Source organism: Zootoca vivipara, chromosome 6, assembly GCF_965207765.1.
Source record: "Zootoca vivipara chromosome 6, rZooViv2.hap1.1, whole genome shotgun sequence".
In the NCBI taxonomy this organism is placed as follows: Eukaryota; Metazoa; Chordata; class Lepidosauria; order Squamata; family Lacertidae; genus Zootoca; species Zootoca vivipara.
Window position 1 is genome coordinate 5,840,142 of NC_142589.1, and position 25,902 is coordinate 5,866,043.

The 25,902-nt window shown below is 51.0% G+C and overlaps 1 protein-coding gene across 1 annotated transcript in view; it reads left to right on the top strand.

Annotated features, from left to right (window-relative positions):
* Positions 1–616: 616 nt before the first annotated feature.
* Positions 617–25,902, top strand: part of GFRA2 (GDNF family receptor alpha 2) — a 71,170-nt gene continuing 45,884 nt past the window's right edge. Inside the window, exons 1-3 of the mRNA XM_035119132.3 lie at positions 617–1,371; positions 16,683–16,997; positions 23,202–23,285. Of these exons, the coding sequence (XP_034975023.3) occupies positions 1,332–1,371; positions 16,683–16,997; positions 23,202–23,285 (439 nt within the window). The 5' untranslated portion in view covers positions 617–1,331. The remainder of the gene's footprint in view (positions 1,372–16,682; positions 16,998–23,201; positions 23,286–25,902) is intronic.

The following is a 25,902-nucleotide window of genomic DNA, read 5'->3' on the forward strand; positions in this document are numbered from 1 at the left end:
AGCATACTCCAAGACTCTTAAGTGCCTCTTTTGCTGGGGTCAGTAGTGTCTCCCCCAGCTGCTTTCCAGGAGCAGGGGAGGGAGCTCAAGGCTGCCTGGAAGGAAGGCACGAAACCAGAAACTAGAGAGTCAGTGCAGCGTAGTGGTTAGAGTGCTGGACTAGGACTTAGGAGAGACCAGGGTTCAAATCCACACTCAGCCATAAAGAAGCTAACTGGGTGAAGTGGGGCCAGTCACTGACCTTCAGCCTAACCCACCTCACAGGGTTGTTGTGAGGATAAAATGGGGAGGCAGAGGAGAACCGGGCACACCAAATTGAACTCCATGGAGGAAAGGGTGGGATATAAATGCAAATATAAAATTCCTAAAAATGAACGTGGAGAGGTTTGGGGAGCAGGCTGCGTGAAATCAGCTGGGAGGGAAACGCACTCTGCACGCACACAGAGGTCCTTGGGCGTTCCTTTGCTTGGCACGCTTGTATGCGCCTCAGAGATGCCCTCGGGGCCGTTTGCCGCCAGCGCGGCAGGACGTCACCACGAGGCACGATCTCGGTTTGGGGCGGCAGCTCCACGTCCCCGGAGACGTCCCGGGGAGTGGGGGGCGGGGGCGGGAGGTCAGGTAGATCCTGCGAAAGCGAGGCTCGACTGCGCGCGACCCGACTCCACCTCGCCGCGTTTCACCCGCCTCTCGTCGCCTCCCTTGTGCCGCTACTCGGAGGGGAGGCATCGCTGCCGCTGCTGGGGCAGAAGGTAGCGGCATCCCGGGCGGCGCAGGGTCAAGTTGGACGGCGCGGCCGGGCGAGGCTGTGCCCCGCCCTCGCTCCCTCCCTGGCGGAGCCACCAAGGGCCTCCCCCCCGCCTCAAAAGGTCCCCGCCCGCCCGCGCCTCCGCCGGGGGAGAGCTCTGCACGTCTGGGTTCCGGCGGGCGGCGGAGAGGCTGCCGAGGAGCGGGCGCGGAGGCCGGGCGAAGCACCGCGGACAGCTCCGCCTCCTCCGCCTCCTGCCGGCCACTTTTGCGGCTGCTTCCCGCGGCCGCCAGAGCGAGCCGAGAGCCGTCCTCGTTGTCGTCGTCGGGCAGGCGGAGAGCGCGGAGAGGCGGCGCGGCATGGAGCCTCCGCTCTGAGCTCCGCTCCGTCGTCGTGGAAGAGGCAGGCAGGCAAGATGCTGCCGGCGGAGCGGCGGACGGCGCCTCCGCCTCGCGGGGACTGAGGAGCAGGGCGGCGGCGGTGGCGGCGGCAGGACGGGCGGACGAAGCCGGGAGAGCGCACGGAGCGCGGGAGCTGCTGCTGCCTTGGCGGAGCCGCCGCCGGTCCCGGGGACGATTTGCCTGCCATGATCGCCGCCGGCGTCCTCTGCCTCTGCCTCTGCCTGGGTGAGTGACCGAGCAGGTGCGCTGGGAAAGGTTGGATCCTGGACGGCGAGGCGGAGGGGTGCCCCAGCTTGGACTGAGAGAGCGGGGTGGGGGAAGACTGAAAAGGGGGCGCCCTGGTGGGTCTTCTTGTGTGAAGGGAGGACGGGTGTGCGTTGGAGGGGCACATCTGCCTGGTAGGGGGCGTCTCAGCTGGTGGGGGGCAGCGCTGCCTTTGCCAGCTGGGAGCGCGGCAGGAAATGGGACATGGCTGGCGGGGGATTTTTTTGGGGGGGGGGGTCGGCTGCTTTGCTTCACTGCAGCGCTCCTGATCCGAGCTGCTTCCCCGCCGCCAAGGTCGGGTTGCACTGAGCCCCCGCCGAAAGTTTAGTTGGAAGAAGGAGCGCGCGGGGGTGCGGGCGGCATTGCCATCTTTGTCTTGTCAGGCCAACCAAGCTGTGGGGGTGGGAGGGGGTGCGTCCTCTCTTTTTGTCCGGAGGAATCAACCTCCCTGGCTTACGATCTGGGGGGGGGGGGCAAAAGAATGCGCCTCGCCCGCCTGCTGGAGGGTAGTGAGAGGCCAGTCTCCTGGGGTTGCCCCAGGTCGAGTCCCAGGTTGATGTGCGGGGGGAAGGGGTGGGATCCTGAAGGGCGAGTTGGAGAAATAGGCCAGGGCGACGGACAGGGGGTTGTCTCCTGGACAGGGTGGGGCACTGCCCACCTAGATCTTCTTCTTTTTTTTTTTGAGGGGAGAGAAGCAGGATCGCCTCGATCTCTCCTCAAATGAGACTGCTGACACTAGGCTGCGGCGGGTGGCCAGCGCCTCGTGAAGAGACCGCCTTGAATGCTTTGCTGGACTAGAAAATGACCTCAGTGGGAGCTAAGCACTTGCCCACCCCCCAGAATGCCAGATGTCTGTGCAGGGATGGCAGAACCAGAGAGGGAAAGGAAGGGGCTTCCTCAAGAGAAGGTCCAGCCTCGCAAAGGTCTGTGGCAGGAAGACCAGCTGGAACAGCCCCAGGGGCCCAGTAACCCATCTTTGCCCTCTCTGGCCATCCTGGCTGTAACTGGGCATGAGAGAGCAATCCTTGGCACACTGGGGGATACAGCTCATGCCTGCCCTCCTCCTGCCAAAACCTTGCCACTCCCCATTTGCCGCTTGGGCTAGTGACTGGTGCTGTCAAAGAGAGAGCCTCAGTTCTCAACGGAGGAAGGGTGTGTGTGTGTGTGTGTGTGTCATTTCAGGCCTGCTGAGCCCCCCAGCATTTCCCCACCTTTGCCTCTTCTCTTTCCACTGCCCTTGCCAAATGCGATGCTTTCGAAGGCTGAGACTGACCCCAGTCGTCATGTTGTCTTTCTCTGCACAAATGTATGTGCATGCAAACAACAAAGTGTAAGGAGATGGTGGCCAGGAGGATTGGGCCGTTGGCAACAGCGATGATCAGCAGGTGCACAGGGCTGATGATGAGGTCCAGTGGTCCCCCTACCCACCCACCCAGCTGGATCTAGACTGCCCACCTCCTTCCTTTCACCCTGAATACTCTCCAACAACCTGGTGCCCTCCTGATGTGTTGGGGAAGGGCTGTAGCTCAGTGGTAGAACATCTGCCTTGCGTGTGGAAGGGCCCAGGTTCAGTCCTTGATAGCATCTCCAGGTGGGGCTGGGAGAGATCCCCTGCTGGAAATCCTGGAGAGCAGCTGCCAGTCAGTAGACAATGCTGAGCAAGATGGACCAGTGGTCTGACTCACTGTAAGACAGCTTCCTATGTTCCTATGCCACTTCCCTTGGTGTCCTAACTAACCTACAGCTGTGTGATGCTTCAAGGAATGGGAGAGTCACTGCTCTGGCTGCTGCTGGTGCTGGTGCTGGTGCTGGTGCTGGTGAGAGTTGTAGTCCAAAACATCTGGAGGGTGCCAGCCAGGTTGGTGAAAAAAGCTGCTCTTGGTGCTGATTCTGGGAGTTGGAGTTGAGTTGCAAAGCCACAGCTGGCTCGTTCTACCATTCAAGAGTGGCATGCAATTGAAACCTTTTCCTTTGTATGATAAGGAAAGCTGGAAGCTGTAAGTAGAATCAACAGCCCAGCTCCACAAATCCGCTGTCCTCTGTGTGTGTTGCCTCACATTTGACTTTTGAACACAAAGGCCTGCTGTTGGTGAATGTGCTGTGGGTTTGGGGGGAGAGTGTACAGCCTTGACTAGCTGGCAGTGAGCATTTCTGGCTTTCTTTGTTGGGGGGGGGGGGATATTCTGTCTTCAGGAGGCGTGTGTGAGATTTCTTCTTCTTCTTCTCTTAATACAGCAGCAAAGTGTGGGCTGGCACTAGGACAGGTGATCCAGGCAGGGGGCAAACCAATTACAAATGCAACCTTATTGGAACAGGAGGTTGGCACCCAGACAAACTGCATGATTAGATTTCCAGATCTGCTTTCCGTTTGCTGGCTGACCACAGGCATCAATAGGTGCCTGGGATAACTTGGGTATCCAGAAGATTTGGCAGGGAAAGGCATTTTTTTTTTTGCACAAGCCAGGTACTGGATCACCTCTGCAGAGCAGGTCCAAAATCCATGGAGAGTGTCTTGTTGTGAACTGACAGGACATCAATTCCACCCATGTCTTTAGGCTGCCTTCTGAACAGGGTCACAAAACGAGGAAGAAGCTGATCTTTTTAAAGTGGGATGGGCTCAGGCATCATGTGAAAGGAGAGAGATCCCGGTGGGAAAGGGGAAGATGCCCTTCTTTTCCTGGTTGGGGGGGGGGAATGTGGTTTGCAGGCCCCTGTTCTTGATGCAGGGCGCGGGATTTAGGGGCTAGGTCTCCTGGAAATGACCTTTTGGGGATTCCTATAGCACTGTGAGCTTTGTATAAAATTATCCCCGAATGGAAGCATGTTTTGGAAACAGTGAAACTGAAACAGGACAGACGGATCACCGAGTCTTAACCAAGTGGAGTATATTGAGTTGGGTGCTCTTGATTGCAGTTGCAGTAGAGTAAATACGCTTCCTGTTGTTTTGTTGCTAGATTCAGTTGTCTCTTGATACGTTGGAATATAGTGGTCTCATCTGGGCTGGATTATCGTGAGTGGGACCTGTGGCAGTTTGGTGGGTGACTTTTCCCATCCCCCTCATGGATGATTCTGTTAACGATCAAGGTTGCTGCTGCTTGCCGAAGCTGCTTCTTTGCTTTGTGGATCCCAAGCCTAGAGGGAGGACTGCTTTGTTTCCTTACTGAGCTTGGTGTCTGCTCCTTCTAAGAGTGCAGTTTGGTGGTGATAAAGTCAAAGCAACCAGCGTGGTGTAGTGGTTAGAGTGTCGGACTAGGGCCTGGGAGATCAGGGTTCAAATCCCCACTCAGATCTTGGGTGATCTTGGGCCAGTCGTTCATTCTCAGCCTAACCTGCCTCACAGAGGTCTTGGAGGAAAAGCCGGGATATCAATGCAACAAACAAACAAACAAACAAACAATATTCTGCCACCATTTGCCATTGCACCTTTTCTATGCTACCTTGCATAAGTGTCTGGTGAAAAACTGCCTAACCTCATAGTTAGACAAGCACACAGCGCTGCCCTGTTGGCCTCTAGGTCTGAAGTGGCTTCTGAATTCCGTCTTGGCCTTCTGCTGACAGTCACACAAGGAAAGGAGCAGCTACTACATGGGATGAAATTGTCTCTCAGCACGTGTCCCCTGGGTGCTGGGCTCCACTCCTTTTCCAGCAATTTGATCAGAGATGCATTGTCTGGTTATGCAAGACAGTCTGCTATGCTCAAGGAGGGGGGGGGGCTTTTCCAGATGAGGGATGAGCTGCGATAGACAAGGGTACCAAAGTTGCGTAAGGGGACAGGAAACACCATTGCTGAACATCATTCAGATAATGGCTATCTTCCAAGTGCTGTGTGTGTGTGTTGTTGTTGTTTGGGGGGGGCAGGGGAGGAGGGAGCAGGGGGAATCACATTTCTCCTGCACACAACAAAAATGAATGGCAACAGCCACTTCTTCACGCAGCACATGCCGTATATTCCGGCATATAAGACGACTGGGCGTATAAGACGACCCCCAACTTTTCCAGTTAAAATACTGTATATTCCTGCGTATAAGACTACTTTTTAACCCAGGAAAATCTCATCTTGTACACCGGGTCGTATTTCTTATACAGCGAGTATATCCCAAACTCTATATTTTAACTGGAAAAGTTGGGAGTCGTCTTATACGCCCAGTCGTCTTATACGCCGGAATATACGGTATAGAGTTTGGGATATACTCGCTGTATAAGAAATATGACCCAGCGTATAAGACGACCCCCGACTTTTGAGAAGATTTTCCTGGGTTAAAAAGTAGTCATATGCAGGAATATACAGTAGTTAAACTACAGAACTCCCTCCCACAGAACAGGAGGCAGTGATGGCCTCCACCTTGGATGGCTTTAAAAGAGGATTAGACAACTTCATGGCAAAGAGGGCTCCTAGCCACAATGGCTATGCTGTGGAGGCAGCAATGCTTCTGAATACCAGCTGCTGGGAGCCACTGGAGGGGAGAGTGCTTGTGTGCTTGAAGCCTTCTTGCGGGTTTCCCTTTGAGGCACCTGGTCAGGCACTGTGGGGACAGAATGCTGCCCTAGTTGGACCCTTATTGGCCTGATCCAGCAATCTCTTCTTATGTGCTTATGATCTTACTGTACCAGGGGAATCTACCTGGTGGTATAGAAGTGCCAGTGGTGGACTGTTGATTGGTGGTCATGGAGGCAGCGAGGTCAAAGGTCGCAAGCTCCTCTTGCACAAACGATGTGCAGCCAATTTTGGGACTCTTTCCTGAAATAGCTGGTGTTTAAAACTGAGCACCCCTTCCCCAATGTAGAGCTCACATGCTTCCCACCCAACACCCTGTCCAATGACTGTTGTCCACACAAAATCATTTCACAAATCTTTCCAGTGTTTTATTGAATTTATATCCCACCTTTTACTGCAAGGAGATCAAGGTGGCCTACATGGTTCTTCCCAAAGGTCTTCCAGTGAACTTCATGGCTGAGTGGGGATTCAAATCCTGCTTCCCCAGGTCCTAGTCCAGGCATAGGCAAACTCGGCCCTCCAGATGTTTTGGGACTACAACTCCCATCATCCCTAGCTAACAGGACCAGTGGTCAGGGATGATGGGAATTGTAGTCTCAAAACATCTGGAGGGCCGAGTTTGCCTATGCCTGTCCTAGTCCAACACTCTAACCAGTATACCACACTGTCTCTCAGTGTACACCCCCCCCCGTTCTGTCCAGTGTTGGAGCAGAACTCTGCTTCCTTGCAACGGGTTTGTTTGTTTACACAATGTGTTTACTGCATACACACCACAAAATGGTGTGCATAAAAATATTAAAACAATAAGCACCAATTAAAATGATGCAATAAAGCCACAGGGTGTGTGGGAGGGGAACAGCTGGAACGTGAGAGATCTCCTTCCTTCAGGACGAGATGCTGATGGAGTAGTTCTGCAGTGGTGAATTTTGCCAGGAACTCAAGTGCTGTTGTTTGAGTACAGGAGAAATGTTAATACTTCTGCTCTTCCTGCCCTGCCCCCACCCCCAACAGAAAGGTTGCCCCCTCCCCTCTAGAGGTGGCAAAGGACTTATTTTTTCTGTCTGGAAATGCTCTGAGGCTCAAGTCACTGAACTTGAGAGTGACCACTGTCATAGGCCGATGGCATTGCTTATTGCAGACGCCAGTGGAGGTTTAACAGAGAATTGGACAAATTCATGGAAGAGAGACCTATCAAGGGGTACTGGCCATGGTAGCTCTGCTCTGCTTCCACAGTCAGAAGCAGTCACGCTTCTGAATCTCAGGGCTTACCTTTCCTCCACTGTTTCCAGTGTTAAAACTGGGGGGGGGGGGAGCAGCAATTGCAACACCTTCTATTTCCCCTTATCAACAGGCACAGCCTGCGATTTAAAGCTCCGTGTCCGAGTGCCCACCCTCTTTTTGCTCTAGAGCTTTCCCCGCGAACACCCGCCCTTTAAATCTCATTCAGAGCAAGCGTCAATCCACTGAAAAGCCAAATTGATGTTTTCTCCGATTCAGCTTTAAAGAATGGGTATTTTGCAGGGAAAGTTTGGAGCAAAAAAACACCCTCTGCTCTGACCCAGACCTCTGCCTGGAAATAGGGGTGGGGTGGGGGTGGGGATTTAAGTAAGAATAATCCTCCAGCTGTTCAGAATCACAAGTGGGGAGAGAGTTGCTGTTATGTTCAGCTCCTGCTTGCAGCGTTTCCCTTTAAGGCAATGTAAGAACAGGATGTTGGACTAGGTGGGCCATTGGCCTGGTCCATCAGGCTCTTCTTACATTCTTGTGGAACCTCCAGGTCCGGAGGCAGTCTATCCAGAATCTTAAGTTATTAGAAGCATTTGGCCACTGTGAAAATGGGATACTGGATCCAGCAGCCAGACCCTTCATGCGCTACTTCAGCTGCTCTAACTTCGTCTCATTTCCTGAGGAAGGATAGGCCAGGATGTGACCACACAAACAGCCATTCCACCCAGTCCTTTCCATATTGCCTACCTCACAGAGCCCTCCGTTTTTGGCCTGCAGACCTCAGGCTAGTAGGGAGGGGGGCTCTGGCCCCAGCTGTTTGGCCCTCCTGCCTCTGCCCAGGCAACTCCACCCTGGACTCCCTGAGCCTCTGTGTGCTGTAGAGCCAGGCCATGAGGGACTGGGGCCTTGATCAGAAGGCCTCTCTGAGGCAGATGCACCTCCCTTTCAGGTGGGGGTCACCATGCAAGGCTTCAAGGCCAGTGTCCAGGGTGTCCCTTAAGCCTCTGGGATGGAGAGGCCGTGTGCTGGCTACTGCCAGGGACCAGGCGCTGGCCTTCAGCGGGCCTTGCAATGGAGCAGGCAGGCTCCAGTTGGACCATGATGCTGGGAAGTATCTGGAGGAGCAACCCTGCAAACTGCCCCATCTGTGTGTTGACTGCTGAGCCCCCGTCTGCCTGTAGGTGTCGCTGCTGCCTCACTTCCTAGGGGCTCTGCCTGGTGGGAAGGCTCAAGGCAGCCTGGTGCCTTTTCTGTGTATGGTGGTGGCATCAGTGGGGTGGGGAAGGCAAAGGCCCCATGGGCCCAGATTACAAGCCAGTGCCAGGCTGTGTGTGCTTGGAGGCAGGGGCCTTGGAGAGACAGCCCTTTTGATTTCCCCTTCCCACTGTCTTTCAGCCAAGAAGCTGTTTGAAAGCCTTCCCAGCCTTCCCTCCTTAGTCAAGTGGGTGGCAGGAGGGGGGTGGCATTCAATGGGATGTTCCTGCCAGAGCAAGCCAAACAAAGTACAAAAGAAACGAAGTTCCCTCCTGGGGGAGCAGGGTGGAGAGCTGCAGCCCTGAAATGCTGAGCTTATTTACGCTGGATTAAGTGGATCCGTTCGGGGGGGGGGGAGGGGAGAAGGAAGATGGGGAGAGACAGAGAGACTCACTTTTGCGAAGAGAGGAGGTGATTGTGTTTGGACTCCTGGCCTGTTGGGCTCCATGGATGTGGGGCAGAACCTTCTTTCCCTCCCTTCCAACATAAGAGCAGCAGCCTGCTGGGTCAGGCAAATGGACCATCTAGTCCCGCATCCTGTTCTCACACTGGGAAGCTTGCAAGCTGGACATGAGCATATGAGCACTCTGCCCACTTGTAGTTCCTGGCAACTGCTTTTCTGAGGCATCATGGCTAGCAACCATTGATAACTGTATTCTAATCCCATGGTGGCCTAATCATTTTTTTAAAGCTTCAGAGCACAATTTCCACCAGCCCCAGCCACTGCAGTCTTAAGAGTCCAGCATTGCTATGCTATCTGGGGCTGATGGGAATTGTAGTCCAGGGCATATGGGGGTGGGAAGAGGCCATGCACCCAGCAGGGATGGGCAATGCTTTAATAACCCCCCTAAGGCAGGCCATCCTTTCCCTGAGCTGGGATCTACAAAGCCTTAAAACTTTACCGATACACTTCAAAGAGCATCTGGGCCAGCAACAAAGTCTTGGGAGAAGATGCCCTTTGAAGGCTCAAGTTTTGATCTCTGCTGGCAGCAGCTGGATCCTGTTCCTCGGGTTTCTTAGCAGTTTCTTATTACCCACTGCTAAGGGGTTGTCCTGCCATGGCTCCCATCCAGGCCTGCTTCTCCTTCTGGATTGGGTGGTGGTGGTTTTGGAGAGTAAAAGGTCAAGGTACCCCTGACCGTTAGGTCCTGTCGCGGATGACTCTGGAGTTGCACGCTCTATAGGCTAAGGGAGCCGGCGTTTATCTGCAGACAGCTTCCGGGTCATGTGGCCAGCATGACAAAGCCGCTTCTGGCGAACCAGAGCAGTGCACAGAAACACCGTTTACCTTCCCGCCAGAGCGGTACTTATTTATCTACTTGCATTTGACGTGCTTTCGAACTACTAGGTGGCCAGGAGCTGGGACTGAACAACGGGAGCTCACCCCGTCATGGGGATTCGAATTGCCGACCTGCAAGCCCTAGGCTCTCTGGTTTAGACCACAGCGCCACCCACGTGGTGGTGGAGAGAGCATGCCCCAAATCCCAGAGTGCCCCTGCCAGCCCCTGTTGACAGTGCTGAGCTAGATGGACCAATGGTCTGACGCTGGATGAACCAGCTTCCTGTCTTCCCAAACTTTGCTGTTGCTTGTTTGCCTGTGTCAAATTACTTTAGGCAACTGGTCATTTCAAGTTTCCTTTGTATCTTCTTGTGTTGCCATTGGCAGGCCTTCCCCTCCCCCTCCCTCCTTTTCCTTTAGCCTTGTTCTTGGCTTTGACTCAAAGGGTTGACACCACCTTGGCCACCAGCTTCCTTGGTTGCCTGGAACTCTTGGCCTTACCTTGGACAACCCGTTCTGCCTCATTCTGTGCAGTGCTGGTCTCTGTGGCTCATATGGCACTCAGAGCAGGGGCCCGAAGCTGAGCAACCACAGCTTGGGCCGAGTATGGATGTCAGAATTGAGCAGCTCAAGATGCAGCCTTTGGTGGCTCTTGTTGGAGGTTCCCAGGAAGCTAAATCAAGGGAAGTATAGTACTGTTCTGTTCTGTTCTGTTCTGCCTTGGTTCGACTCCGCTTGGAGTCTTGTGACCAGTTCTGGTCAACACAGTTTAAGGAGGAGGTTGGCAAGCTGAAGGTATGGAAAGCAGGATGGCCAAACAGATCAAGGATCTGGAACCAAGAATTATGAGGAACAGTGGAGAGAGTTGGGTACGTTTAACCTGGAGAAGAGACGACTGAGAGGTGACACAATAGCCATCTTCACATATCTAAAGGGCTGACCCATGGAAAATGGAACAATCTTATTTTCTGCTGCTTCAAAGGGGAGGACCAAAACCAAGGGATTCCAGTGACAATAAAGGAGATTCTGGCTCAACATCAGGAAGACTATTCTGACAGTTGAACGGATTACCTGAGAAGATGGTGGGATTTCCTTCACTGGAGGTTTTTAAAGAAGAAGAAGAGGACGAGGAGTTTGGATTTGATATCCTGCTTTATCACTACCCGAAGGAGTCTCAAAGCGGCTAACAATCTCCTTTCCCCTCCTCCCCCACAACAGACACCCTGTGAGGTGGGTGGGGCTGAGAGACTTCAGAGAAGTGTGACTAGCCCAAGGTCACCCAGCAGCTGCATGTGGAGGAGCGGAGACGCGAACCCGGTTCCCCAGATTACGAGTCTACCGCTCTTAACCACTACACCACACTGGTTGATGGCTATCCGTCAAGAATTCTTCAGCTTGATTCCTGCACATTGAACTAGGTGACTCTTGGGGTCCCTTCCAGTTCTACAAGCCTATGGAATCAGACCAGACCAACTTATTCACCGCTCCCAAATTCCCTCCTCTCCCGAGTCTGCGTGACTTTAATCCTGTAAAGCAGATGAAGACATCAAATCTTGTCATGCTTTCTCTCTCAGCGCATCATGCAGTTTTAATGAAAACAACATGTCCCAGGCATGGAACTGGGTGAACTTAGGTGAACCCTGAGAGGGTGCTGAATTCAAAGGAATGCGTGAACTGTGGCTCTCGTGTCACCTTGTGCTAACCTCCGCGCAGCACCTGCACATCTGACATGTGATGGAGCCCGACCCCTTTGCGTTTGGAAGAGGGGCTGCTCTGCTTCAAGGCTGCTGGGATAACCCCTTCGGGGATTTCCAGACTTTTAGCATCTAATTCCTGCAGACAGCAGCCTGAGACTGAGGTCATTTCACAGATGGCAACTTAGAAGAGGAAGCAGCAATTCCCTCTACACTTTCCCACAGGACCCTCCTGAGACTCCATGACTGGAGGGCCAGTGAAATGCAGAAGACCCCCAGCCAGCCTCTGCCAACATGGTGCCCTAGCAGCCATCGATAGCCTTGTTCTCCATTCATAATCTTCCTTTAAAGCCATCCAAGTTGGTGACTGTCACAGCCTCCTGTGCGAGTGAGTTCCATAGCTGAACTATGTGAAGACATGTGTCTGTCCAAAATTGTCCAACATTCAGGAATCAACACCCTGTACTTTCTAGGCACAGCTTGGCACTTCCCTGGTCTGTGCCCAAGTGCTGCTCCCCCCCCCGAAAACCTGCTCTTTGCTGCTGAATTGGAGCAAAATACGATTCCAGATGTTTTGGGACTACAGCTCCCATCATCCCTAGCTAACAGGACCAGCGGTCAGGGATGATGGGAGTTGTAGTCCCAAAACATTGGGAGGGCCGAATTTGGGGATGCCTGATTCAGGTTTTCTGCAGACTGCTGTTTGCTCCAATTCAGTGGTAAATAATAGGTTTATACACCTCGAACAGTATCCTTTTTGAGGTGCAGCAAGCAGAACTGTACACAATATTCCAAGTACAGCCACACCATAGAATTACATGCCATTCTGATGTTGGCAGTTTTATTTTCAGTTTCCTTTCCTAATGATTCCTAGCACGGAATTCACTTTTTTTTCAAGGCTGCCACACACTGGGTCAATGTCTTCATTGAATCCACCTTTGCCCCAAAATCTTGTTCCTGGTCAGTCCTGCCCCTTTGAACCCTGTTAGAATATATGTTAAGTTAGGAATTTTTGCCCAAATGTAGACCTTTGAAGGCTGGATGGGGCTGAACTGGAAAAAGGGGAGAAAACAGGTCTTTCTCCATTTCTTCAAAGCCCTTTTTGTCCCATCCTTTCTTTCCTTCCTGTCCATCCCCACCCCCCCAAAATGGACATTTTGAAAGGGTTTTGGGATTATGAAATATTTTCATTTAGAATGATGAACAAAATGTTTAAGACCAAGTTTTCATATATTTATGCCCTTCCAATGATTTCTAAAACTGTGTAACAGTAAGGCATTTATGTAAGACCATGTAGTGTATTGGATGACTACAATTCCTGTACCCTGAGGACAAGCAAGCCCTGAGAGTACAGCTCACATGCAAGAGTGAGATACATTTCTGCCTCTTGGGGGGCCTTGCCATTGTGACAAGGGAAGGCAGAAGGATTCAATGCCGTCTTTGTTTGTAGTCTTCCTCTTCTTGGCATAGCTGGTGGATCTGTTTCTGCCTTCTAGATGAAACCTGAAAGGACTGGGCTTGGGAGAAAGAACAGAGCAACATAATTTTGTTGCCATCCGATTCATGCTCCTGAAAATCTGTTGGATCCAAGATTCAAAGCCAGGAATGTAAGTGATGACAGCACAGCTTCTTCATTTGACTGGACTACAAAACAAGCAACACATTGAAGTCTGGATGTTGGGCATGTACTTTTTAAGTGCTGCGGAGCACAGAGCATCTTCATGTATTGGGCTGAGGGATGCAGTCTGGGATTCTGCCAAGCATATCCCTCCTGCAAGATGGCAGCAAGGCCTTTGCACAGCACAACCCCTGACTCCTCTTGCTTCTTAGCTACTTCTGATTCCTCCGTCTTCTGCAGCACATGAAAGAATCGCCATTGTCCTCCTCTTGTCTTGCAGTACGGTTTGTTGGATGTTTTAGGTCAGGAGGCTCTCATAGTCTGCTGGGATGTTTCTTTGGTGCCTGAAAATAGGAAGACAACTGGATTCTTTAGAAAGGGCTGGCTTTGTAGGACAGCTGTGCAGGAGATGGGCCTTTAAATCCCAAGAATGACTAACTAAAGCCCCAGCATTTCAATGGGATATTCTTGGCTTTGGAGAAGAAACAGCAGGCCTCTCTCTCCGCCTTTCTCTTTAAACGTGGTGTTTGGAAGAGGCCCTTTAATGAACAACACTGAGCTTGCTGTACCCTTATTGCTTCCACCCAGCTTGAGCAGTTAGGAGAGTTGTGGTACATTTTTAAAAAAGGCGAGGCTTGGCAGTGCTGGGCAGTTCGCCTCCCCACTGTGCCCCCAGAACTGACGTTCCAGTAACACTTTAATTTGACATTCAGTTGTGACCTTCCTGCCAAAGACATGCTGGCAGCTGGGTGTTTTAAAGTGACTGAAAGAAAGAAAGAAAGAGAAGAAAGCGCTTTACCTGCAAAAGAGCTGGCCAGGTGCTTCTTCTTCTGCTGCTGAGACAGGTGTTGCCATCTGCCAGGGCAGCCGATGTGGGACAAAGGAGCCTCATACAACCAACATGCTTAACCCTAATTAATGCACGAAGGGGTTAAGACCATAGAGTAAGCTGCTCTGTCAGACGTAGATAGGTCACACCCCCTCACCTTGAGAGGAAGATAGGTCACACCCCCTCACCTTGCTCCAGAGAAGCGGACACGGAGCAATGGATTCAAACTTCAAGAAAGAAGATTCCACCTAGACATTAGGAAGAACTTCCTGACAGTAAGAGCTGTTCGGCAGTGGAATTTCCTGCCAAGGAGTGTGGTGGAGTCTCCTTCTTTGGAGGTCTTTAAGCAGAGGCTTGACAGGCATATGTCAGGAATGCCTTGATGGTGTTTCCTGCTTGGCAGGGGATTGGACTGGATGGCCCTTGTGGTCTCTTCCAACTCTATGATTCTAGGAAGGGGTTGCCAAACGCTTTGTTCTCTCACTTCCACCATGTGAACCCTACCTGTAAGGAGGCCTAAGCTGGATACTCCAAGCTTAGATTGCATGGCTTAAGCAAGCCACCTTCGTGTTTCTATACAAATAATTTGGACATAATTTAGTGCCCTGGTTTAATGGGAAGAAAAACTTGCTTTTATCTGTCCTAAATTTTATCTTTCTGTGTGTGTGTGCCTTTCCTGTTGTGTGTGGGCAAGGAGGTTCTTGAGTACCCCCCCCCCCCAGTTTTCCTTCCACATTTTGTGGTGCCCAGGGCGCTTCTTCAGATCTCCAGATGTGCACCTGGTCCCTCGAAGGTTGTCGACTCCTGGCTGGCAGGAGCACACCTGGTTTCTCTCAGCAGATGATGAGACACAAGAAGCTTGCATTTCCTCGTGGCTCTTGGTCCATGTGTGGTCCATGCATTTGATTGCTAGATGCCTTCTCTGCCTTTTGCCCAAACAAATGCTTCAGGGCAGTTTCCAGCAAATATATGAAGTACCATATTCAGGAAAGCACCCTTGGGTGCTGCGCGATGGCAGGTTCTGGGTGGTGTGCTCCTCCCTTCTCCTGGGGCTAGTCTGGGAATGGATGGTGGGTGGCTTCCTTGCGCTAACACTCACCAGCTGTGAGGCCTTAAAGGTCTGGTGATCCTGCTGAATAGAAGGAGAGGCAGCCTTTCAGGTGGGGCAGGAGGAGCTTGGGGCTACTGTTTTAATACTTAGATCCTCTCATTGCCATTCCTGGTAACACAGAAACATTAAAACATCAGAACCAAAGAACATTTTGGATCTGACCAGGGGCCCAGCTAGTTGCGTGACAAAGCCCCCCAGAAATCCCAATAACTCACAACTGACACAATATTTTAGGTTTGGTTTTTGGGCATTATTTTGGCCACAACTTTATTTAAAATACAATTTTAATTCTGAGTGTTGGCTTAGGCTTTGGTTAATCCATCTGTCCACTGTAAGGGACAGGACCATTTCCATCTGACCCCCATTGGGTCAGGACCATACCATCTGCCCGGTTGGGCAGGACCAATTCCATCTGATCATTTGGGTCAGGACCAGCTCCGACTTACCTAATGGTTGGTAAGTCAAGTAAACACCCCAAGGGATTGGAGGTACGGTTCGCAAGCACTCTCCTTCCCCCATGGAGTGCTTGCTCCCCAAGGCTCAGCTCTGTAATGGACGCACCATGCTTGCCTATGGCAGGATGATGGACTAGAGTCCCTGAGCCCCAGGATTCCTTTAACGGAATACTTCTATGAGGAGCAAATAATGGGGGGTAGGCATTTTATGCCATGCCCCTCCTATACCATTTTAACCAAAGCCTAACGGCCAACCTAACAAGTTGTGACAAATTGCTTGTCAGTAGGCAAAAACCAAATGGCAACAGCCAATCAGCCAAGTGGGAAAATTCCTACTGGGCCCCTGAATACAGGCGACCCCCGTGAACGGGCAAGCAGTGTCGACTAAGCCTAAAGGCAGCGGTGGGCGGGCGGGAGATTTGCAGGCTTTTTCAAGAGTGGGGAAAAGCGAAACTAACGTGGTCGTTAAGTAAGAAGTGGCTGTCAATCAAACTCAAAGGCACGCCCCGTGACTCAGCCTAACTACAGCCCACCCCCTCCCAGATTTCTTTTGGCCTCGTCCGCAATCCCCACTACACTCTATGAGTGTAATGGTCTATACCCACAAGCAGTTCTTAGTGTTATGAGAGAGGGAGAATAACTTTCCTCTGTCTACTTTATCCATGTCAGGCATGATTTTCTAAACTTCTTTTGTGGCACCCCTTACCCACAGTGTTCGAAATTAGCCTGGCACTGGGCTCATTTAGCACCTGGCTTTCAATCACTTGAAACCAAGTGAAGCTGCCTGGGCGCCAGGATGACACCTGACACCTCCACCATCTGGGGATCGTTGGATCGCCACAGTTTTCACAGACTAATCCTGTAGGATTCTATCAATTCTATTTTATCTGCACAGCTGGAATGAATTTCTGCAACCCAAATGCTTTTTTCTGTGCAGCGCGATTTATGATTAAGAGAAGCAGAGCTCAGAGCAGGCCTGTGGACTGTCCCTGGATCAAGGGACTTTTCTTCTTTAAGTTCTCAAAGCTCTTAACCTAGCTCAAGATTGTGCTCTGAACTAGCGAGATGTTTAACTGAGAATCAATCACAGCCAGTCCCTCATTTGAAAAACAACACTCTAGAGCCGTCTTGCCCCCGGACGGCAACTAGACATTCCATTTTGGTGACTGCAACCTTGGCTTAAGGAGCCATCTGGCGCCTAGCTTATATACCTGAGTTTCTAACACTGCTTACCCGGGCTTTGGGGGTGTGGTGCCCTGTGCTCTCTTTGTCTCTGAGCCGCTTCCCTGTGTTTCCCTCCTTGCCTGCAGACAAGATGTTGCACACATGGGCTGCTTCTTCCTCGCTGACCACCCAGGACTTCCACACCTGGCGGATCCCTGTGGACTGCGTCCGCGCCAACGAGCTGTGTGCCGCCGAGCCCAGCTGCAGCTCCCGTTACCGCACGCTGCGCCAGTGCGTGGCCGGGCGTGACCGCAACACCATGCTGGCCAACAAGGAGTGCCAGGCGGCCCTGGAGGTGCTGCAGGAGAGCCCCCTCTATGACTGCCACTGCAAGCGCGGGATGAAGAAGGAGCTCCTGTGCCTTCAGATCTACTGGAGCATCCACCTTGGCTTGACGGGGGGTAAGTGCCTCCCTGGCTGGCAGGGGTGTGGGGTGCGCATGTGTGAAACTGAGTAGAGCATTGAGAACTGGGCAGGATTGCTGCAATGCACTCTATGTGAGGCCGCCCTTGTGCTTCATCTAGACCAGGCACCCCCATACTCGGCCCTCCAGATGTTTCGGGACTACAACTCCCATCATCCCTAACTAAGAGGTCAGGGATGATGGGAATTGTAGTCCCAAAACATCTGGAGGGCCGAATTCGGGGATGCCTGATCTGGATGCTGCAGCATGATTGCTGACAGGAGTGAGGCCTTGTCAGCACAGAACACCTTTGCTCAGAGATCTGTACTGGTTGCCAGCTTGCTACTGGGCCAAGTTCAAGGTGTTGCTATTAGTATATAAAGCCCTTGGGACCGGTTTACTTGGGAGATCGCCTCACCCATGTCTGCCGACACAACTGTTTCAATTGGCAGCACTGGCGTTGTGAAAAGTGCAGTGAAGACGCTGGCCTGATTTCAAGAGGCAGGGAGTTCCAAAGTGTGGGTGTTGCCACAGCAAACGATTTGAGTTCTTATAAATGCCTAACGGGTATTACATGGCACCTGTACCGGTTGTGCAAGTCTGCGTCTCATTCTTCGATGGGAGAATCCCAGGGAAGCCTAGACCAAGCTTCCTTTGAAAAGAGGCTGGATAAGGTTTACTGCTGTGTGGACTTGGTTAAGTTTGTAGGCTTTTCAAGCCCACCCTCCATGCCACATGACCTTGCTGGCTGCTCTTGATGCTGCTGCTCTTGCAGACCAGGTGTGCTCCCTTTCCCATGCCTCCTTTCCCTGGCCAGCTGTTACAACTGTGGGAATGTTAGGGATGTGGATTAGGATATATTATTAGATAGATCCTATCCAAGCTTGTGTTAGCAAGCTTCCAATATCAGCAGAGTGACATTCCCCTTTTGTGCGCAGCAAAGCGTGTGCGTCCAGGTTTGCTAAAACCTGTACAATATTATACTTCCTGGCAAAGTTTTGTCCCTCTTAAAAGAAATACACAACACAGTGTTTATAAAATAAGATAGAGTTTACTTACAGTTTCATCCTGAGTTAACAGCATAATCTCAGAAAGGCAGGCTTGCGTAGAAAAGTTACAAGTATGTACATCTGGAGTCTTCTTAGTAGAGTAAGGCTCCATCTGGTCTCTCTCTTGGCAGCAGGCCGAGAGGGAGAACCATCCTAACTGTAGATTCTCTGGAGATGTGTTCCCATTGAAGGAGAGAAGGCTAGGAGAGAGAATGGCTGCTGGCTGGGAGCTTTTGTCTGCCAGCTAATCCATCTCATCTGCATATCTGGAGGAACAGAAACTTAGTCAGGTGTTCCCCAGGTGAGTTCCTCTTAGTGGACACTCTAGGAACTGTTGTGACTTGTCTGCCCCAGTGTTCCATCCCACAACAACCTCTTCCCCTTCCCCACCCAGGGGAGAACAAACCCTGCAAAGAAGCCAAATTGAAAGGGGCTTGCTTTTGTGTTGCTGCAGGCAGCGAGAGGTATGAAAAAAGAAGGGGACAAAGTACGGTTTGCTGTCCCCCTAATGGGCTGCCCAAGGCACGTGTCCCCTTTGGCACTCCCTGCAATCCAGACTTGCAGTGCCATGGCAAATTCTGAAGTGCAGGAGCTCATCAGGAGAGCCCTCCCCGCCCCATAGCCATGCATGCTCCCCACAGCGTGTCCAGGAATGCAGTTAATGGTGTTGATCCATTACAATGCACACATATCAGCAATCTAACTGGGGGGTAAGATCCATGGAACTCAGTGTGGTTTATTCCTGACTGCAGAGGTTCAACGTGCAAAACATATTGAGATTTCACAAAAGATCTCCAGCCAGCTGAAATGCAGCCTTTTGCCTTTCACTGGAAATGCAAAGACTCTTGCAAAGATTCCTGCACCATGATCCGAGGAGAGGGGGTACCTTTCAGCTCTTACAATTCTGTGATTCTAAGTGTTACCATTTAAACTTTTAGCATGAAGTAGGGACCCTGTCAATGAAAAAGAAGGCAGTACCCAGCCTCTGTGTGATAAATAATAATAATAATAATAATAATAATAATAATAATAATAATAATTTATTTATACCCCACCCATCTGGCTGGGTTTCCCCAGCCACTCTGGGCAGCTTCCAACAAAATATTAAAATACAATGGTCTGTTAAACATTAAAAGCTTCCCTAAACAGGGCTGCCTTCAAATGTCTTCTAAAAGTCTGGTAGATGTTTTTCTCTTTGATATCTGGTGGGAGGGCATTCCACAGGGCAGGTGCCACTATCGAGAACCTGGCTTCTTGCAGTGAGGGAATCTCATTATCTCAGTTTTTCTATGCCATAGCTGCCAAGTTTTTCCTTTTCTCGCGAGGAAGCCTATTCAGCATAAGGGAATTTCCCTTAAAAAAGGGAGAACTTGGCAGCTATGTTCTGTGCTAATCTGTCACAAACAAACTAGCCTAGGAAGGTGCAGCAGCTATAAGTAAACTGGCAGGAGGAGGGAGGAAAGCAGTGGTGAAAAGAGGGGTGCTGTATTGATGGGTGCACCCCATTTTACACATACAAGATCTGTGGCACAGTTTCCTGTCTCCAGCAAATGCAAATCTCTGGGCATATTTCTCTGCACCTGAAGGCAAAGAATAGTTTGGAAACAGCGAGATCTGCCCACCTGCCCAAGGTGTTGCCCCTGACCAACTACCCAAAGGTCCTCTTTGCTCTTGGAAGGAGCCCAGCTGAGCTCCCCCCCCCCCGCCACCAAGGCTGCTCCTGTTCCACCTTGGTGCTTCCCCCAAGAGGCTATTTCTGCCTCCTCCAGCTCAGGGGAGGTCCATTGCCCTTTTGATGCAAGGCAATTTTCCTAGAGAGGAGCAAAGTTTTTCAGATACCTAATTACTTACGGCCCTGGCGAGGCGATATAGAAAAAGAAGCAACTGAGGTACCTGAATTGCGAATGTGTGATTTGTTGTTGCAAGCCCAGCGAGGGGGAAATTCAAAGCTGTGACCTGTCAGAGCTGCCCATGGAGAGACAAAGCTTTGATTCCGCGCCAGCAATTCTCCAGCTTCATGAGAGTCCACTGGAGGCAGAAGCAAGGGTAGCCACTGAATCGATTTCATAGAATTGCAGAGTTGGAAGGGACCGTAAGGGTCATCCAGCCCAACCCCCTGCAGTCCAGGAATCTCATTTAAAGTTTCCCTAGCAGATGGCTATTCAACCTCGGCTTAAAACCTCCAATGAAGGAGAGTCTACCACCTCTCGTGGGAGGCTGTTCCACTGCTGAACAGCTCTTATCACTGAATCAGACCAAACAGCAACTGACTTTTCCATGGATTGCTGTTTGTTCCAATTCAACAGTAAAGAGCATTTTTCCAGGGGAGCTGTGGGACAGATGCAAAAAAAGCACGGGACAAGCAGGGGTGTGGACAAGCCCTGACCGGCAGCAGGATTTCAGGGAGGCGGTCTCTCCCAACCCTTCCTGGACATTCCAGCGATTGAACCTGGGACCTTCTACATGCAAGGCAGCTGCTCTACCACTGAGCCATGGCTGAGAGACACCAGGACTTTTCTCACTCGCTCCCCCTTAGGTGTAAGTCAGAGCCTCTTTGGGCACCTCCACATGACCGCTTCCTCCGCATCCAGTGCACCCCCACTGCTAAATTTTGATGCCATGCTCACATGATGTGAGCCACGATCCATTTCGCTCCTGCTGTTCCTTGACAAATGCTGCCATTTCTGAAGCCAGCTTCAATCCGATTAGGAAAGTGGGTGCAGAGGGAGGGAGTGGGGTCGTGCCAATGTGTGGCCATCATGCGTGCGCAGACGGCAGCTTCGTAAATAGGAATTGTCAGGGTGGGAAACTAACAAGGTCCTGCGTGTGTCAGATTCAGGCATCCCTCCCAACCCTCCACTTCCTGATGGGAACGATTCCCTGTAAATGCACCTTGGAACTCTGTGGGCGGGTGGGAAATGACCTTGCTGCATTTCAAGCGGGATTGTAGGGAGTTTCTACAATTCTATGATTTTCATGTGAACCTCCCGTTAAGGCTCTGTCTTTCCCTTCCCGGGCTCCCGTTTCTATTTGAGAAAGGAGAGAAGCAGCCTGTGTGAGAAGCGTGCCCTTGAGAAGCAGCCTCTGTGCATGGGGGCAGCTGAGCTCGCCTGGCAAAGGGGAACAATCCCCTGTACTGTAATGAAATGCATTTGTAACTGTCCAGCGAGGAGCTCCTGTGGTGGGGGCCGACCCTTCCTGGAGTGCTCCTGGCTTGCTAATAACCTTGTGTTTGAGCAGCTGAGCTTCTTAATTACCAGAGAGGAGGAGGGCAGCTGCCTCCTCCTCCTCCTCCTCCTCCTCCTCCTCCTCCTCCTCCTCCTCCTCCTCCTCCTCCTCCTCGTCCTCCAGGCTGAGAATATATTCTGTGAGTAAGCTGCCCAGGAAGAACCTGTGAGGAAGGGAGGGAGGTCTCCTCCTCCTCCTCCACCAGTCTTTCCATCCTTTGAGCTTGTTTTACAACTCATAGAATCATAGAATCGTAGAGTTGGAAGAGACCACAAGGGCCAACCCCCTGCCAAGCAGGAAACACCATCAAAGCATTCCTGACATATGCCTGTCAAGCCTCTGCTTAAAGACCTCCAAAGAAGGAGACTCCACCACACTCCTTGGTAGCAAATTCCATTGCCAAACAGCTCTTACTGTCAGGAAGTTCTTCCTAATGTTTAGGTGGAATCTTCTTTCTTGTAGTTTGAATCCATTGCTCCGTGACCGCTTCTCTGGAGCAGCAGAAAACAACCTTTCTCCCTCCTCTATATGACATCCTTTTATATATTTGAACATGGCTATCATATCACCCCTTAACCTTCTCCTGATCGCAAAGGGTGGAACAAGTAAATGATCAAGGGTCTGGAAACGAACCCTTAGGAGGAGGAACAGTTGAGGGAGTTGAGTTTATTTAGCCTGGAGAAGGGAAGGCTGAGAGGTGGACATGATAGCCATCTTCAGATACCTGTCATATGCAAGATGGAGCAATCTTGTCTGCTGCTCCAGAGGGGAGGACCTGAACCAATGGATCCAATTTAAGCGAAGGAGATTCCGACTAAACATTAGGAAGAACTTTCCAGTGGCAAGAGCTGTTTGCCTGTGGAACAGACGACTTCAGAAGGTGGCGGACTCGCCTTTGCAGCGGGCTTGCTTTGGGAGCACATATACTAAAATCGGAATATTACAGAGAAGACTCTCCTTTGTAGGAAGTTTTAAACAGGCGGTGGATGGCCAGGGATTCTTTAGCTTTGATTCCTGCATTGCAGAGGATTGAACCATAAAATTCTATGGTCAAAGTGGCGTTGGGACTAAGAACTGTTGAAATCCATGGTTTAAACTGGGGCCCTCTCTCCTCAGGATTGCTTCCATGCCCCTCTGGTCTGGTGTGTGAATCACAGTCACGCCAGGGCTCCAGAGGTGAATTGGGAAGCCAAGGGCTCCTGAATGAATCTGAAATGCCTTGCCTGAGCAACTTCAGGGGCCATTCAATCAAGTTACCGTACTTAGGCTCTTGATGCTTAGAACTGTGTTAAAATAGCCTTTGCCTCTTTCATCCTTGCAACAACCCTGTGAGGCTGTCAGTCCTGTTTCATGGGTCAGATATCAAGAAAAAGGGGGCAAAAGAGCCTCATCTGATTTCACAGATCAACTAAGGCCAACCTATGATAGCTGCTGAGCCACATCACCCTCTTATCCACTTCAATCAGTGGAAGTGGTGCTGTTATAGGTGCCACGTAATGCTCATTCCACATTTGCAAGAAGCTGGTATTTTAGTGTGGCGGAACCGACACTCTGGAACTCCCTGCCTATTGACATCAGACAGGCGTCTTCACTGTCCTCTTTTTGGTGCCTGTTAAAAACATTCTTGTTTAGACAAGCCTGCTCAGATCTTTAGAAAGTTGATGTGAGTTTTAAACTGTGCTTAGTCTATTGTCATTTTAAATTCCCCAAAGACTTAAATTGTTGTTGTCAATTTTTCTTATTAACAATGCTATTAATTCGTGTTTTTGGTAAACTGCTTTGAGTTTGTTTTCACAAGAAACAAATCACAGTTTAACAGGGGTCCAGGGATCTGTGGCTCTCTGCCCCCCCCCCCCCCCCCGTGCAAAAGCAAAAGGACATTATGAGTTGCTAAGAGTCTCTCTTTCTCCTCCTTCTCATTCCAGGAGAAGAGTTTTACGAAGCTTCCCCCTACGAACCAGTCACCTCTCGTCTCACTGATATATTCAGACTCGCTTCAATTGTCTCAGGTAAGAGAGGCCAAGGGGAAAAGGCTTCCTGGCCATTTCCATTTGTTGTTTTCCATCAGGTGACTGCCAGAACTCCAGGAGAACCAACATCTTCTCCTTGTTCCTCTCTCCTGGGAGTTCAGGGCTGTCTGTGTTCACATAGCACTTTGAAGTGGATCTGGTTCATCCCATGAGGGCCAGCCCTACAATGAGGCAGAATGAAGCAGCTGCCTCAGGCGGCGGATGCTGAGGTGGGGCAGGGAGCGAACAGAGCTGTGAGTGCCACATGACCTGCCCTGTAGCTCCTATGCTAGCCTTCTGCCCTTGAGGGTAGTCATTTCACCAGTATTAAGTAGGACTAGTGTCATTCAGCCCATTTAATAAATGGGCGCTAGAACATGCCACTTCGTCGGGGCGCTCCGCTGAGCCCAGCTGGCCAGCGGGCACCCAGGAGAAGGCCGCGATTCGGCCTCTTTCGGCGGCGGCGCGTGGGGGGCCCGGCTGGCCCCTCCCATGGCCGCCGCTTCGTCGGGGCGCTCCGCTGAGCCCAGCTGGCCAGCGGGCGCCCAGGAGAAGGCCGCGATTCTTCTGAGGACTGCGAGGGAAACGGTAGGCAGAGGGGTGGGGTGGGGTGGGGTGGGGTGGGTAGAGCACACGCGCGGTGTGCGTTCCAAGTCTCTGCGTCCAATCCCTGTGTCCGTGGGGCACATGCGCAGTAGCGCAAACCCAGGGACACAGGGAATACTGGACGCAGAGACACTTGCACTTTATTATATAGGATTCAACTACCAGTCCAGTTGGCTTCAGGACGGGCCTTAGAGGAGGGTGCTATCTTGTTTTTCGCCTCAGGCAGCAAAATATATTTTCCTTAACTACTGTTTTGTGCATGTCTGGTATACTGGAAACTTGTATCTTGAACATGATTTAGAAATTGGCCGGGTGCATAGTGGGCCTCAAGTTTCCAGAACTCAGGGAAGGTGGGGAGGCCCACAGGCAGTACAAAGGCATCCCACCCTGAGAAACATGGAGATGTTCAACAGAGAGTGTTGTGTGCCAGCAAACGCTCACAAGAGAAATCGGATCTATGCAACTTTTGAATATGCTGTGTTCCTAGGACAGAACAGGGCATGGGGCCTTTGGCTCTGCAGGCCAGTTTTTGACCAGGATAGGCCTTTTGGGCCAAACCACATGATTGACTGGTGGGTTGTCTCACAAACTCCCTTGTGCAGGTGAAATGAGAAAAGTTTTTACTCCCTCTCTTGTTACACTAGAACTCTTGGACATCCAATGACGCTGACTGTTGGAAGGTTTCAGGACAGATAAAAGGAAGTCCTTTTTCATGTAATGCATAGATGAGCTATGGAACTCACTCCCACAGGAGGCAGTGATGGCCACCAACTTGGATGGCTTTAAAAGATTGGTCATTGGCCTGATCCAGCAGGCTCTTCTTCTGTGTGTGACCTGCCTTGTTCTTCCTCCTGTGATATCCAGTCGTCCCCAAAACAAGTTTGTTAGATGGATGAACATTGGCATTATACATCTGTTAACACCTGGTCCTGCTTAAGGCTCTTGCAGCCATCTTCTGCACCAGCTGAAGTTTCTGGACCACTTCTAAAGCCCCACATATATTACTCACCATGGCAACGCAGCCTGGACATAACTAGAGCAGTGTTTCCCAACCTTGGGTTGCCAACTGTTTTTGGACTACAACTCCCATCATCCCTAGTTAGCAAGACCAGTGGTCAGGGATGATGGGAATTGTAGTCCAAAAACAGCTGGAGACCCAAGGTTGGGAAACACTGAACTAGAGCATGGATCCCTCGATGGTCTGGTCACCCCTCTCCAGGAATCAAGAGCAGGCAAAAGGCACCTTGTGTCAGCAAAGTGGGGCAAAACAACCCTTCCTTCACCCCATCCCAGTTCAGGAGCAGATTCTTTGCTTCTCAGACTCAACGTCAAGCCACTAACTCAACATTCAATGGTCTTTGCCAGGAAGGATGCCAGAAAGAGGACTTTGCCCCATCTTCCAAGGAGGCAGGGTGGCATCCAGCTGGCTTCATTTGCATTTCTTCTGGTAGGCCTGGAAGGGGAGGGGGGGGGACTTGTCTCCTAGTGGAGTGATGAAATCCACCCTCCTTCTCTCACCAGGTGCATCTAAATCCCACTCACTCCAGGCATTGATGGAGACAGTCTTTCCTTTGATCATTCTGTCATGATACTAAGTAGCCTGGGTAAATACAGAAGCTGTTTTTAATTATGACATGTGGAATGTTTAGAGCAGAGGCTTACATTTGATATGGAAACAGAATATCCAGATACAGCAGCAATAAAGGCATGTAAATATCTGAGAGAAGAATAACCTCTAATACCAGTCAGGTTAAAAAAAAGTGAGGGTGTGTGTCTGTTGATTTTGCCCTCTTAGAATCACAGAGTTGAAAGGGACCCCAAGAGTCAATCTAGCCCAACCCCTAGCTAATGAATTCCTGACAGATCGCAATCCAACCACAGCTTAAAAGGAAGGAGAGTCCACCGCTTTCCAAAGGCATGCTTTCCCATGTTTAACATCTCTTTGCCCTCAGAAAGTTCTTCCTAATGTTTAGTTGGAATCTCCTTTCTTGAAACTGAAGTTGGGGACCCT